This window comes from Nelumbo lutea, chromosome 1, assembly GCF_056320005.1.
Source record: "Nelumbo lutea isolate HS-2025 chromosome 1, American lotus-T2T, whole genome shotgun sequence".
Lineage (NCBI taxonomy): Eukaryota > Viridiplantae > Streptophyta > Magnoliopsida > Proteales > Nelumbonaceae > Nelumbo > Nelumbo lutea.
The window spans coordinates 197,495,941-197,511,819 of NC_142684.1; the positions used below are offsets into that span (position 1 = coordinate 197,495,941).

Below are 15,879 nucleotides of genomic sequence, written 5' to 3' on the forward strand. Positions count from 1 at the left end.
TAAAATTAGTTATGTGATTATGTCCATTTGAATACATTTTTTGATTTAAGAATGTAAAATTGTGTTTTAAAATATAAAAGAAAGGGAAAAATACCATCTCGTCGGGCCGTTGTTCATTTAAATAGAAAAAAATACTATCTGAATTTGTAATTTTAATTTGAATAGAGAAAATTGTTTTTTTTTCAATTAGGTCGGGCTTCGGGCTCGGACTCGGGTTTTGGGTTTTTTACCAGGGCCGGGCTCGGGCCCAAGTTATAAGCCCGTGGGCTCGAGCCTAATATATTTTCATTAGTGACAAGTGAAAACCCGACCCGACCCATGAACATGTCTATTCAGTAGTAATGCGTGCTTATTAGAAACTTTGTTTTTAGTTACCCCAATGGAAGCATGTTTTATTTGCATCTACAATGGCACCACTGCACCGTCGGCATCCATGGAAGACGATGGGAATTTTGTCCGGAGAAACTCCACCTCACAAGTTATCTTGTAGAGGCGCGGAGTTTGAGCCTTCTAATGAAGCAAAAATGAAAATGGAGAGGGGAGACACTTCGGATCTAGTGCGTTTCGACTCGCAGGGATTTTCTCTTGTAGTCCATCAATATTTTGACACGTCAAGGGTTGCCGAGTTGTATTAAACCTGCAATCGATCGAAAAGGTAAAACCTTCAACTAAATAAAAATATTTTTTCCAAATAAAAGTACGTGTAAAAGCAGAGATGCATTTGGTGGTGGCGAGTTTTCTTCTTACCTTGCCCTCTTTTTTTTATCAAAACCTTTGAGCTTTATCTTTCACCAATGTGCGAGATCTGTCCGATGCTACCTTTAACTTGTCCTATCTTTAGGGCAACATTCTAGAATTTGCGTCTGTCTATAAAATGCATATCTTTTTGAACAAGAGAGGCAGAAACAAGGTGGAGCTCGGGGTAGAGGCGTTCGTTGGGAGTTTCTCTTTTCTTCTTCTTCGTGGAAGCTTTGCACTGTGTATCACTCTGATTTGATACAGAGAGGAGAGAGCTCTGTAATGCGTCATTTGCATGGTAGGCATTTAGTGTCTTAGTGGGCCTAGACTGTTCTCTTGTGCGAACGCAGCATCATTCGATGCGATGAGCGGCACTTTCCACATAAGAGTTCTTACTACCTTTTTTTTGCTTTTTTTTTTTTGTGTTTGTAGTGGGAGATCGAGAGGGGTTATGGAAGCTAGGGTTTTATGGTTTAGGCATCAACAGGATGTAGGCTTTAGCGATGAGATTTAGGGTTTGTAGTGAAAAAAGTAGGGTTTTCCTGTTGAGGAATTTAGGCAAAGTGGGTAATGTTGCTGGAGCAGACGACGATGTTTATAGAGTGGGGGTTTCAGGAATCCAGGTTCTAATTTTAATCTATATACTGAGCATACAACTTAGAATTTTCGGAAAAATATGGACGGGTTCAATGCAGATTATATGCAGAGCTATAAATATTCAAAATGTCAACAATCCCCATTGTATACATCTGAATTGGCATTAATTCTGACCTGACACCCACACTGTAATTTAGGCTTAAAAATTCTAACTCTGCACTGAACCGTCATTCTCCCTAGAATTTTTTGTCATTAATAGCTTAGAATTTCTTGCCGTGAAGGTTAATGGTTGGGTCAGGGGAGCAACGTATGAGCCTCATAATAGAGGGTTTAGAATTTGTTTGTTAGTAATTGCTTTTTATTTTAAAAAATTTGTATAACTTAGCAATTTTTTTATTTATTATTTATAAAACTTCAACCGGTCGTAGGTAATGCCCAATTAAACACCGAGTGTCAAAATTTTACTGGACCGGACTCCGGAGTGGAGGGGAGAGGGTGGGTTGAGCGCTTGTGCCCCACAATGTCCGATAAGGTCGCTGTGTATTAGGAACACCTCCGGATGATACTACCAGACCCGATAATATCATTATTGGAAGATGTTCCCAAGGATGCACTGTGGGACATTGTGGGGCTGAACAGTTCACATAGAGTTCATTTGAAATGCATTGACATGTCTGATTGATATTGAGGGAGTTCAAATCTACGCCCCACTGACTCTCGCCCCACAAATGCCTCCACACGCCCGTAGTACGCCATCTGTCCCTTCACATGCCATTCGCTTGCTAACGGGCGTCCCACCCACTTCCTCTCGAGTTCGTGCAGCTGGTCCCCTAACCCCTCGTTCTTCTCCCTTCACCCGAGTTCTCTTCTTCTTCTCCTTCTCCAGCACCGGCGATCTACAACGACAACCGGCGGGTACTCTCGAACTCAACTTTGTCCTCTAAAAAACCGGCGGCAACAGTGCTTTGTTACAAATAACTCTCCTTCTCCGGCACCGGCGATCAAATAACTCTTCATTCTCTCTTCTCCCCGCTTTCCCTTCCTTGAGAGTGGACTTTATGTACTCTTCCATGAGTCTAAAGAAGCCAGCAGAGCTCCGATACATCTCAAACACCATTCCTACTTGCCCACCATGCTCCAATGTATTCACCACGCTTGCCATAACTCCAGCAACCACACCCAAAAACACAACCCAAGGTCCATGCAATGGCGATCCCATTCCCACCAAGGTAGACCCAACGACAGCCAGGCCAGTGAGTAAAGGACCAGTAATTGATAAGATCCTGCTAACTTTCAAAGCTAATTTGCTCAACCTCACATACTCTGGGATATCTTTCCTCTTCAGCAGCTCTACAATCTGCTTCATTTCCTCTTCCAGTTTCCCACTCCAGCCGTTCTTCTCGGCTCTCTGATTACTGCAGCGTTTCTGCTGTTGCGGCCACCACACAGCAGGCTCTACAATCTGCTTCATTTCCTCTTCCACTTTCCCACTCCAGCCGTTCTTCTCGGCTCTCTGATTACTGCAGCGTTTCTGCTGTTGTGGCCACCACACAGCAGGCTCTACAGTTGTAGGGAACCTGTCGAGCATTATTCCAAGCAGGGGAAGGGGGTAGGCCTTGTCAAGCGCCAATACCTTCTCCATGGCGTCCTTGACATCCATAGCAGTAGGATTGCCAAGGGCAAGGGTTGTTCGGATCTACTCATTAAGCTGCTTGAACAGCCTAGCAGCGTTACGTTGTTCCTCGGCTAGTTGAGATGGCTGGATCTTGTTAATCACCAACAGCATCCCAGTGGCTGCCGAATACAAAAGAGTGGATGAGAGCTTGAGCGCAACAAGTGGTGCTCCCACTTCTCCACATGTTGCAAATTGCCGCCGGTTTCTCTGATTTCTGAAAAACCAAAACATCAGAAAAAAATAAGAAATGCGTAAAAAAGTTCAAATAGGAGAGCTGGAGAGTACCTCCGGATGATCGCCGGTTGTCGTTATAGAGCGCCGGTGCCGGAGAAGGAGAAGAGAACTCGGGTGAGGGGAGAAAAACGAGGGGTCAGGGGACCAGCTGCACGAACTCCAAAGGAAGTGGAAAGAGGTAGTTTTGGATCTAACGGGAGGGACTAACGGCCCGTTAGCCCCGCACGCGGGACAAACAAACAGCGTGTGAAGGGACAGATGGCGCATTACGGGCGTGTGGGGCATTTGTGGGGCGAGAGCGGGTGGGGCGTAGATTTGAACTCACAGAAGTTCAAAAGTTAGTAGAATGAGGCGCAAACGCGGCAGATCCGGACCGGTCGATCAAAGCTGTATTTTTTAACAACGAATATGCTCGTTCTAGATACTCCAAAATGTACGGAGGACTAGCCATAGCGGAGCTTTTCGTGACGGCCAAAGTCTGTGAACACAGATGGAGATTATTTTAATATATTTTCCCTTCCATCAAACGGTGGAGATTATTTTACAGTGTTAGATGTACCTAACCGCTCGTCTTCTATAAAAGCCCGCAGCAACTACCCTCGTTCACGATCTCGTTACTAACCGGGTTTAGTCAAGTGAAAGCAAAGCGAGTGCTATCGAAGAACAATGGTGACGATTAAGGCTGTTAAAGCTAGGCAGATCTTCGATAGTCGTGGAAACCCTACTGTCGAAGTAAGTTCATTAACACTTCAACGTGTTAAACCCACTCGATGACTCGAACATCAGCATGGGTTGTTCTTTTTTTGTTTTTTTTTTTTTTAAGTCATGTTTAATAATCTATTCGTCTTGTTTCTAAGTTCTGATTCTGATGACAGTAAATGCTACATTTTTAAGGGTTTTCGATTTCTGTTAGTTGTTTATTGTCTTGTTGGTTAATATCTAGTTCTCCACAATGCATTTCGTGCTAGTAGTAGAAATTTCCTCCTCATTTGCCTCTCTAGACATGGTTTCTAAAGGTAGAGAAATTTTCAGGCGGACGTTACACTTTCTGATGGAACCCAAGCTAGGGCTGCTGTTCCGAGTGGTGCTTCGACAGGTAAAATGCGTTTTTCCCTACTTGCAGTTAAAGATACGGTCTCTAAGAACCATTGCTGTTGTTTATGTTAGGAGGCTAAGGTGTAGAGCTTCCTCATTTATTTTTTATTTTTTATCTGTTGTAATTCTTTGATTTTTTAAAGGATGCTATGAAGCTCTGGAGTTAAGAGATGGAGGGTCAGACTACCTCGGGAAAGGTGTCCTTAAGGTTAGTGATTCTCCCAGACGATGAAGTTGTTTAACAAAAAACCTCATATTAATCACGTTTTCTGCTCCCATTGAAGGTCTCACTGAGAGGTACAATTGAACTCTCGAGACCATGTTTCTCTGTCAAGGAACTTTGGATTTTTAATTGCCACGTTTAAAATGGATGCCGTAGTCCAACTATTTTTCTCTTTTATTTTCCACTAATTTATGCTGCATTTCCTTGAGTTTTAATAAACCACGAGGGCCATTCTTTCATTATATATATATGTGTGTGTGTGTGTGTGTGTGTGGAATTCTAAACAGATGTGTGATATTTGCATACTTTTTATTGTTCAGGCTGTGGAAAATGTCAATACAATCATAGGACCTGCTTTGATTGGAAAGGTATTTTGGATGCATTTAACTGCAACTGCTGCTGATCTTTGTTGTAATTGTCTGACAAGTGATTAATGCATATTTATGTGCTTCTGTAGGATCCAACTGAGCAGACCAAGATTGATAACTTCATGGTACAAGAACTTGATGGAACAGTTAATGAGTGGGGTTGGTGCAAGCAAAAGGTACCATGAATTTTGATCCTAACATGGTTATGGCCATAATAATGTATTTAATATGTTAACCATGCCCACACATTCATGTAGATACTGTTTGAATTTCTTGTGTTATAATTTATTTATTTTCTTCTTGATGATGTCAGCTTGGCGCAAATGCCATCTTGGCAGTATCACTTGCTGTCTGCAAAGCAGGAGCCCTTGTAAAGAAGATCCCCCTTTACAAGGTATATTTGGTGCTGACATAGTGTCCACTTCCTTTTTTTAGTGTGAATTATTACATGGTGCATTATGCATATCATTGACATGTCCTTTTCCTATCTTGAACAACAGCACATTGCCAATCTTGCCGGGAACAAAACCTTAGTGTTACCTGTGCCAGCCTTCAACGTCATCAATGGAGGTTCACATGCAGGCAATAAATTGGCAATGCAGGTAAAAGACATGAGCGGACATTGTTCAATAAGCAAATTTTCACTTTTTGTTCTTATGAGATTTTTTTTTTTAATTAATGCTTGTTCCTTTTATTTTTGTGTCTTTTCCCCTTAGGAGTTCATGATTCTCCCTGTTGGGGCATCCTCTTTCAAGGAAGCTATGAAAATGGGTGCAGAAGTATACCATCACTTGAAGGTAAGTAACGCTGTCTTATTTATTTCAAGAAGTTGCATGCCATTTTTCATCATTGGGGTTGACTTTATTCTATTATTTTTCTCTGTTAGGCTGTAATTAAGAAAAAATATGGTCAAGATGCTACTAACGTTGGTGATGAGGGTGGCTTTGCTCCCAACATTCAGGTTTGCAACTGATTTTAATATTTTGTTTTCAGTTATTTCAAATGATGCCATTTCAGGAGATTGGGTGAGTTTTGTGTTTTTTGTATGAAAAAAAACTAGCGATTTTATCTGTCCAACAAGAGCTGTTTAGTTCCCACCAGAAAACAAATGGTACCTACTTATTACCCTAAAATAAGAAGGAAGAAGCTCCCTAAATGGGAAAAGGCTGCAAGTTTAGTGCCATTGATGTCCCATCTAAGTAGTATTGTAGCTAATTTTTATTATAAGGAAATTAGACTATTGGCTCAAGTTATTTCTCAGTTATTATTATAAGATTATTTTTGTAAGTATAGTTATTATAATAATTCCATAATCGGTAATTCAGTTTTTGTAAAATACCTTTAATATTTATGTGAAATATAGGAAAACAGAGAGGGCCTTGAACTGCTGAAGACTGCTGTAGCAAAGGCTGGATATACTGGCAAAGTATGATCCCTTATCTTGCAAGTGCTTGTTCCCATTATTATATTCATTCAGGAAGCTGAAAGTATTGATACATAGTGTCTTTTGATTTTCTTTTTCTTTTTTCTCCTTATGGACAGGTTGTGATTGGAATGGATGTTGCAGCTTCAGAATTCTATGGCAGCAAGGATAAGACTTATGATTTGAATTTCAAGGAAGAGGTAGGGAGTTGCATTTGTTGATCCTTTTGTTTCCAAATAAATTAAAGACCGAAACTTTCATGATATGAGTTCAATTGCATATCTTAACCATTTGGTTTGTAAGGTTTGTTCTAGACACAGTGAAAAGTGATGACCCAACTGTTAGTGTATCCTTATCCCACTATCATGTTTTAGAAGTTATGTCCATGATTGGGTTGACCAGTTTAATATATTTGTAGTGGGGTCCAGTCAGTAGGAGTCACTGTGTAGTCATTATTTTGTTAAGTCCCAAGTGTTGCAGTCATAGTTTCAATAGATAGGGTGTTATTGGTGTTGTTTATTAGCTTTGGGGATCCAGTGGCATTTTTGTAGTCATGGTGAACAATGATCTAGTCCACGTTTCTCAGTTCTCATCTATACATAGGTCTTTCTCTTATGTTTGGAGGAGATGGATGAATGAAAGCTTGATAATTGATTTCTATTGCATTAGAAGAGAAGATAAACTTAGTTGATCTTTGATCAAAAGGAGCTTCAGGTTGAAAGGGTGATAAGCTTAGTTGTAGATGACCTTAGAGGGTGGCTGAGTACAAATTTGCTCTTTAAGGGGGATTTTCTGGCCTCTTGTGGCAGTAAACTTTTTAGAGGATTCTTAAAGTTTTGTTCATTTGTACAGAAGCTTGTACAGTGAGCAGTTATACTTCTCCTTTTGATTAATACAACTTTACTTTACCTTTCGAAAAAAGAAAAATTGATTTCTCTTGCATGAATGCATTCTGGAATAATAATGATTCCATTGACTTCTAGGTTGATTCCTTGTGTTTTCCTCATTCATCCTTCTCTGTTTTTTATTTTTTCGAGCTAGTAACAACTAGCATAGCTATCTGAGTCCCAAATCAAAGCTCAAGTTTGGCCCAGCTCAGAGGTTACCGACACTGCAGCTGGGCTTAGGCTGGGTTAGACATAGCCCAGCAACTCAAGGCTGGGCCCTGCAAGGCAGTGTCATCCATTGCCACTCCAATATTCTACTTGGTGAACTGCACTGCAAAACCCAGAGAGCATGTACTGATAGCAAATGGTTCATTTGGTGCAGAACAATGATGGATCACAGAAAATATCAGGCGACAGCTTGAAGAATGTTTACAAGTCTTTTGTGTCTGATTACCCAATTGTGTCTATAGAAGACCCATTTGATCAGGATGATTGGGAGCACTATGCCAAATTGACAAGTGAAATTGGCCAGCATGTCCAGATTGTTGGGGATGACCTTCTTGTCACCAATCCTAAGGTAAACATCTTTATGCAATTAAAAGTCTAGTTAACATAATTCTAATTCTAAGTTTCTAGCATCTGATTTCTTTGTGACTGATGCAGCGTGTGGAGAAGGCAATCAAGGAGAAAGCATGCAATGCCCTTCTATTGAAGGTTTTATTAAAACATATTTTGGAAAGCGTTTTTTAGGTTTCTATGCATTATCACTTACCAGAGGATATATATACCTTAATCAGATATTTATTGGTGGTGGTCCAGGTGAATCAAATTGGTTCCGTCACTGAGAGCATTGAAGCTGTGAAAATGTCTAAATGTGCTGGTTGGGGTGTCATGGCTAGCCATCGAAGGTTTGACATGTTGTCTATAGTTAACATTTAACTGTCTGCAAAAAGAAAGCTCAATATTGATTTAATTCTAGTTGAATGCAGTGGTGAAACTGAGGATACTTTCATTGCAGACCTTTCAGTTGGTTTGGCTACGGTAGGGAACTCAATCATCTTTTTAGTTTTCTATTATTTCAAAGAAATTTGATTTGTATGTGCTGCTTAGTAGTTAAATGGGAAGCATGATTTCATACCGAGTTTGGTAATGTTTTTAGGCTATCATGAAAAACAATCTGACCCATGTATTTCTGTAATGAAACAGGGTCAGATCAAGACGGGAGCTCCTTGCAGATCAGAGCGTCTTGCTAAATACAACCAGGTAATCCAGCTACTTTTGGAATGTGGGTTTTAATTGTCAGAAATATTTATGCCTGGATATTCTGGCTCGGTTATATCACTTTCATAGTCCATAAATAAATACCAGACTAGCTTAGTGTAGGTAATCCTTTCTATGATTATATGCACCATTAGGAGCTGAGAAGTTGTATTCATTTAGCAACCTTAACCAGTTTTTCATTACCATCGGATGTTGAGAAGTAGTATTTCACTACTTTATTGTAGGTAATCCTTTTCTACGATTATATCCACTCGGTGTGATAATATTCTAGGTCGTTCAGATAACTAAGCACATTACTGTGCAAATGCCCCTCTGATCTGACTAGCCTTTCCTTGGTTCCTCTATTCCTTTTTTCCCTTAAATGAAAATCAAGGGCTGCCTGATCAACCGTAAAAGGGTATTTCAGTGATCAACAGTGTACTGATTTTAGTATTTACTTAATGCAGCTTCTTAGGATTGAAGAAGAACTTGGGTCAGCAGCAATCTATGCTGGAGCAAAGTTCCGGGCACCAGTGGAACCTTACTAGTGTCCAACCGCATGCACAATCTGGCCAGAGTTATTTGGTTTACAACTTTTTGATGTCAAGAGGTGGACTCTTTCAGTCGTGGAAGTTACCTTCCTGACTAGTTGGCTTAGCCTATGAAGAGGAGAAAATAAATAGCAATTTCTAGAGGGGGATCCCTCATTATCTGTTTTGAAGGATTAGTTCTCATCTTCAGTCTTTGACTCTTTGGTAGCAATGTGATAAACTATGAGATTTCTGAACCATTTTGCACCATAATAATTAATCGGTGGTTTTTTTGGGCTTCATGGCAGGGGTTTTCACTGCCCTGTTTGGTGCAGTTTGGAGGTCCCAGACCAAACGAGTAAATTATGATCTGAGATTCCCAGATCAGATCAAACAATTTTGGTATGGAAACCAAACCGTTTTATTACTGTTTGGCACAGTTTGGGCCATCATTCTATTAGAACAATGCATTCAAGGACCAAGGTTGGACAGAGGTAGTCTAATAAAAACCGCATAAATTACATTACATTACCCATTATTGTAATTTATGCGAAAAATCATCATAAAAAACAATGGCAAACTTGGGAGAATGATGGTTCAGCCCAGAGTCAGAATTCATAGGCCCAGTTGGGGTAGGTGTCGGCTTGAAATTGATGCCAATTCATGGGTGGTGCATGGAGGGGGGGTAATTGACTTTTTGAAATGTTGCAGATCTGCAGTGAAAATCAGAATTCTGCAATGGCCTGTCCGTGCTTCTCCGGGCAAAACTTTGGTTTGACTTGCAGACCATGCTTCAATCACTCTGTTTATTTTTTTATTCATTAATTTTTAATTTCTTCATAATTAAAACAATCAAATGGGCCATATCCCCAAAACCAAATCAAAATGGTGATCCTGGTTAAGGAACTTTCCTGAAGATGATTATTGTGTATTGCCAATTTGCCATGAGGAACTTCCATACCAAGCCACTAATGAGATGTTTTATGAAAAAAAAAAAAGATTATTAAGGTCTTTTTAATGTTATTTACCTACAATTATTTTGTTCACAGCCCACTTTATAAAACAACTAATCAATTTGTCATCCTAATCTTAGGGAGTTAGGGCTAACAAACACAATAATTTAATTAAGGAATAAAAAATTGGATGTTAATTTAAATAAGCAGGAAAAAATTGAGAAAAAAAGATGGAGGAAATCAGGAAAATGATGAAATGTGTCTCATTGCATCAAAACTTTTCTTCTAGATCCTGTATTCCCAAGATGCAAACCTCAGTATCTTATGTCTGAGCCCTCCACTGAGTTGGAGACCGGAGAAGAGACAGAGATGAACTGCTAAGCTGGAGTTGGAGAGATAGAATTGACAAAAGGGAGAGTCAAAGAGGAGAGAGTCGATGGAGTCTTGGAGAGAGACGATGAAGGGCAGCCACAGAGGAGACAGGAGAGGCTGTCGAAAGATTCTTCGTAACGATGAGTCAACAATAACAGAGCTTCAAGATGACGACAACTTGACATTGGAGCTTTAGGAGGTTTAGGAATTGTGGTTTCACATTTGGATTTAGGGTTCAAGCAGAGTCTAGGGTTCAACTTCAAGCCTAGACAAGTTTTGGGAGGTCAGAGAGGGGGAGAGTTAAAAGTTAAAACGAATTTTGGAATTTTGAGTCTTTTGACAGATTATTTAATTATTTTATAATATATATATAGTATAATTAGAAATATTGATATTATATATAATATTATTTAATTATTTTATATTATATATTATATATATTTGGTTTGATTTTTAAGGGCCCGTCAGGTGCGTCTTTTTGAAAAGATCTTTTGGCAGCTTTGATAGTCACGTTGATCTTTTGGATGAAGATCTGAGAAGCCTTTGGTAGTATCACATCTTTCCGTGTCTTTCCATGTGAGAATAAAATGCGAAAGACGCGAAAAGTTTCATTTGGAGCTTCTCGAAATCAGCCCAAAATGGACTTCTTGCATCTTTTCAGCGCTCCGACTTTTGGCAGTTAGATCTTCTATGAACCAAATGGGAATATGCCAAAAATCGGTCTATCTAACTTGTAAACAGCCAAAAGACCACATGGAAAAATGCGCCAAACGGGCCCTAAAATTCAGGATCAAATGAAACCAAAAAATTGAACTAAACTGCCAATTTTAGTTTGGTTCAGCTCAGTTTTGCAGTTTGGACCAAGGTTAAAAATATCGTTACGGGGCGATATACCGGTAGGGGCCGGTCTACCCCTGAACCACTCACCGACCCGAAGGGAAGGCTCTAATACAATACATATCGGCACGAAATTCTAATCCTTGGTTTGGATTATATAATGAGCACCCCTACTTCATGTGATATATAATGGGGGATGATACGATAACCCATCTCCCTATCCATAATCCCCCAACCCCAATCCTGGTGAGTGGTGACAGTAGGATTTGATGCCACCATAATTCATAAGTGGTTTTTTTGGTTTTCATGGTAATGGGATATGATATGAGAGCCTGTCCCCTTCGCCCCTACCCATAACCCCACAATCCTGTTGACAGCTACAAACAGCAGAGACGTTAGCACTGGACCAATTGGCAATGTCATAGATTCATAGGTGAGTTTTTTTGTTGTTGCCTATTTTGAATATTTGATGGGCGGGATCTCCTAAAAGCAAAAAACTATGAGAACACTTAATAATAACGGGCATCCGACTGCCCTGCACATTGGGAATAAATCTCCCCATGAATTTAAGGTAAATGTATGGAAGATATTCCTGCTGTACGGCTGGATTTCATGCTTTCAGAGTCACATTGGGAATAAATCTCCCCATGAATTTAAGGTAAATGTATGGAAGATATTCCTGCTGTACGGCTGGATTTCATGCTTTCAGAGTTATTTTATAACATGGACTCATGTTTACAAATTGGATGGCTTTATAAGGTACTGGTGTCTTGTTAAGAGGACAGAATATCACTAAGGTGACGTTTGATAAATCTGAAAATTTAGATCTAAAAAGTTAAAAAGATATTAAATGTGTCTGAAATCTAAAAAGAAGTATAGTTGCTTTTCCACTTTTTAGAAGATTTAAATCCATGAATTTGTTTGCGTTGGATTTTATCAAATGAAATTTATTGATTTCACTATTTCACCCCTAAAATATACAATTTGAAAATGTTGAATTCAATTTACATTATCTCATAAAAAATAATTTTCAACCTCAAAATAATATTGAAGCAATATAAATAAAAAATAGTAAATTAATAAATGAAACAATTAAAATTAAAAAAATAAATAACGATTATAAAAATATTAAAATAATTAAAAATTTACACATATAAAAATTAAAATAATTTTTAAAAATTAATGAAATAATTAAAAAAATATTATTTAATAAAAAATAATTAATAATTAATAAATAACACAAGTAAATTTAATAAAAAATAATTAATGTTTAATAAAAAATATTAAAATATTTAATAAAAATATTTTATAATTAAAAATTAATAAAAACACTATTATTACTTCACAACTAAACCACCACTATTGCTTGTTGCAGCGGCGGTGGCAGTGGTGTGAAGACAAGGGAGGGAAAGAGAGAGAGAGAGAAGACAGGGGAGAGAGAGAGAGTTGTTACTGCAAAGTAGCATTTTTAGATTCTAACCTCTAAAAACTGTAATCAAACGATACCTAAGGGTCTGTTTGGTTTTCTGAAATAGGTGTTTGGAATTGAAATTGGAATGGACCTATGTGTTTGGCACTTGGCAGTAATGGGATTCTCCCATATGGGAGAATGGCCATTCCAAGCCCCCTAGGGAATGGAATTCTCATTCAAGAGTTTGTAAAGAAGTAAAGAATTCATAACAAAAAAACCCAAACCCTAATATTAATAAAACAACAATAACATCAAGTATAATAAAATATTAATATGGTGTAATTAAAGTAATAATAAAATACAAACATATTAATGAATAAATAATAAGAAATATAAGAAAATAATAAAATATTATTAAAGTAATAATAGATATTAATAAAATATTCATAAATTAATAATATAAGATATTAATTATTAAATACTAATAAAGTAATAATAAATAGACTAATATAAAATTCAAAATTTTTAGCTAATTCCGATTCCAACTCCAAAATGAATTTCCTTTTTGAAACCTGATGGTAATAAGTGAATTGAATAGAACAAAATATAGTTGAACCATTGAAGTAATAAGATGGACAGACTTACTAATTTATGAGAGAGAGAGAGAGACCTGAATGCCTGATCATGAGAGTATTCTCTTAAAGAAAGGATCATGAGAGGTGTATGTGATTCATTACACTTTTCTTGTGTAAAGAGTTTCATTTTCATGTGAATATGAACATATGATTATGTGATCAGAAGTTTTCCTTACCTTTTTGAAGGGGATGTGATGTTTGAAGGGATAGAATATCCATCACATGGACGCCCAAATCTTGCGGAATGGACTGGGCGAATTTCAAAAATTTCTCCCGTCTTTGTAGGGAATCGAATTCTCTATTTTAGAAAAAACATATTTTTCAAAGATCAATCTTGAACCATTAACCAAACCCGATCTGAACCAAAAGGAGTAGGAGGGAGGATGTACCTGATATGGAGAAATAATATCTCCCAATAGAGGTGTTCACGCCCAATGAAGGATCCAAAGACTGCTCCCACTGAAAATGGCACAGTGTAGGATGGAGCAGAATCAGCAATGTTCTTCAAAAGAACTTAACCCTTTGCAAGAATCAACTGGATGGCTTGTGAGTACAACTCCAATCAATCTTTTTCCAAAAGATTGATATCAAGATCAGATATTGATTTCTCCCAAGAACTGGAGATCGAACTGGAGATAATGGCAGCGACAGGAAGGAGGCAGCAAGAGAGATTTCACAGGGTGCAGAATTCTCTCTTTTTGTGATTTCAGCTCTGAAGACAAGAGTTTTTGGGTTGCATGTCTAAAGGTTGCCGCCCCCTCCTCCTTTTATAGATTTAAAGGGATCAACTCCTAATCCTATTAGGAGCTGCTGATCCAAATTATATTTGGATTAGAAGTCCCTTTAAGTGATAAGGAAGAACTTTTATCTTATCTGCAGATCAGATCAGCCATCTTCTAATCTAATTAGAAGGCTTCCAAGATCTAAATCTTATTTAGATCTTGGACTCTCTAAGTGGATAGGGTCTAGGCCCAATCCTATGAGTTAATCCACCTCAGTATTCGCCCCTTTTAATTGATTGATCAAATCAGCTCAGTTCGAAATGGGCTTAAGGCCCAATTAAGGTTATGTACTCACTTAGTCTTCCAAACTGCTACCCAGTTGGGCTTCCTTGTATGGCGTGGAACCCAAACATTGATCTACACATCAGCCACATGGGTTCAGCCCAGCCTTTGTTATAAGGCCTGGCCGAATACACTGTTATGGACAGTGCACCCCCTGAAATCCATCTTATGGGCTCTATGGGCCCAACACTTACCCTAAGTGGTCTTTGGGCCAAGCCACCTTGTAACACCCAAAGACTGTGGGCAGATGCAAGATTAGCCCATCAGGTATTATCCTCAATGGTCTTACACTTAACCTCTCAGCCCATAATGATCATACACTGCCCGACAAGAGAGGACCTCTCCCTCGGCTACAAGGAACAGTGTTGCACTCTCTGCTTACATGGATTCCGGGAATTAAAACCTTTTGCAAATCATTTCAAAACTATAATATATATACTTTTATATCTCATATAAAATATATTTTGCAAAACAAATATCAACAATTGAAATCGGTTGCCGACAGTCTTGGTTTCCATCAGTGAGAGTGCATCCCCGATCATTACCTTTGTCCAACAAAGGGGTTGATCCTGTCACTATGATCACCCACTCAGATGAATTCTCAAACTGTCCCAACATACCCAAGTTTTGACCCCCGCTAAGGATCTCACTGATTGGTATATCAAAGACAGCCCAATCCGACACCTAGTGCAGTATCATAATCGAGTCTAGGGGTCGGGTGTAAATTTCCAGTTTTGCCCATCAATCTCCAAGGTCCATGGCAATACTGGAAATCTAGTCCAATTCATAGATTCAATTAATCCTACACTATGTGCCTAGGGTCTCACCATGGCAGCTGAGACAAGTCACCCCAACCGACTTGGTGGCACCACATTGTCAGTCTTGTCAAGATAGATCTCCCCAGACCGACCCACTGGTTATGAACATTCTAAATAACACGAGTCTCATTAAGTGTCTATTTTAAGGGTATTACATAGAAACATAACAAGGAAACATGAATCAAATATGCACTTTTATTCATTTACAATAAACTCATAAAGTACATCACTCTGATTGAAGCTAAGGGCATACAAAACTGTCTAACAATGTTATCATGTGATTATCGACTTTACGTTTCAAGGTTTTCTTTTGTATCACATACACGTACCTTTATTATTGCTCAAAAAATTAATTATCATAAGCATGAGGCACCTCACCGTGTGGTCCTCACCACAAAATAAAAATATAAACAAATATACGAATATGTTGGATAATTCATTGGCTTGATCTTTTGGTGCTTTCCATTTTCATATGAAATATTCATTAGAGTTGCCGCCCAAATAATGCAGTCATGCTTTTGGTTTTATTTGAAAAGAGTACAAATATAAATACGTACAATACAGATACATGAAAAATAATATAAAATACAAGATTTTACACTACATTTTTGTATTTGTATTCCTTCCAAACTGAACTTTTGGCTCAGTTTGGAAGGAATACAAACACAAATATGTGTTGTATAAATACATACACAATAATACCAAATGCAAAATTTTACATTCTATATATTTGTAATTGTACTCCTTCCAAATGGAGCC

General features: G+C 38.3%; 1 protein-coding gene and 1 pseudogene across 4 annotated transcripts; one reads left to right on the forward strand and one right to left on the reverse strand.

Moving 5' to 3' along the window:
• The first annotated feature begins 659 nt into the window (after positions 1-659).
• On the forward strand, positions 660-9,332 carry LOC148880230 (enolase-like). 4 transcript variants are annotated; one of them, XM_088962084.1, is made up of 18 exons: positions 660-1,036; positions 3,828-3,976; positions 4,277-4,340; positions 4,483-4,547; positions 4,883-4,930; positions 5,020-5,106; positions 5,244-5,324; positions 5,431-5,532; positions 5,647-5,727; positions 5,817-5,891; positions 6,294-6,356; positions 6,473-6,553; positions 7,623-7,817; positions 7,904-7,954; positions 8,060-8,148; positions 8,230-8,281; positions 8,447-8,503; positions 8,968-9,332. In XM_088962084.1, the coding sequence occupies exons 2-18, from the start codon at positions 3,911-3,913 to the stop codon at positions 9,046-9,048; spliced, it is 1,338 nt and encodes a 445-aa protein (XP_088818210.1). In that variant the 5' UTR covers positions 660-1,036; positions 3,828-3,910; the 3' UTR covers positions 9,049-9,332. The 4 variants fall into 4 exon arrangements, with proteins under 4 accessions (XP_088818210.1, XP_088818213.1, XP_088818211.1 ...); XM_088962085.1 differs by having other exon boundaries at positions 794-1,036; positions 3,666-3,976; XM_088962086.1 differs by having other exon boundaries at positions 897-1,036; positions 3,792-3,976.
• On the reverse strand, positions 2,276-3,695 carry LOC148880231 (putative F-box protein At4g22030 pseudogene; annotated as a pseudogene).
• Positions 9,333-15,879: the final 6,547 nt, after the last annotated feature.

Coding starts and splice junctions, on each gene's coding strand:
- LOC148880230 (XM_088962084.1), top strand. CDS start 3,911: ATGGTGACGATTAAGGCTGTTAAAGCTAGGCAGATCTTCGATAGTCGT. Junction 6,357..6,472: donor AGGCTGGATATACTGGCAAA/GTATGATCCCTT, acceptor CCTTATGGACAG/GTTGTGATTGGAATGGATGT. Junction 7,818..7,903: donor TTCTTGTCACCAATCCTAAG/GTAAACATCTTT, acceptor TGACTGATGCAG/CGTGTGGAGAAGGCAATCAA.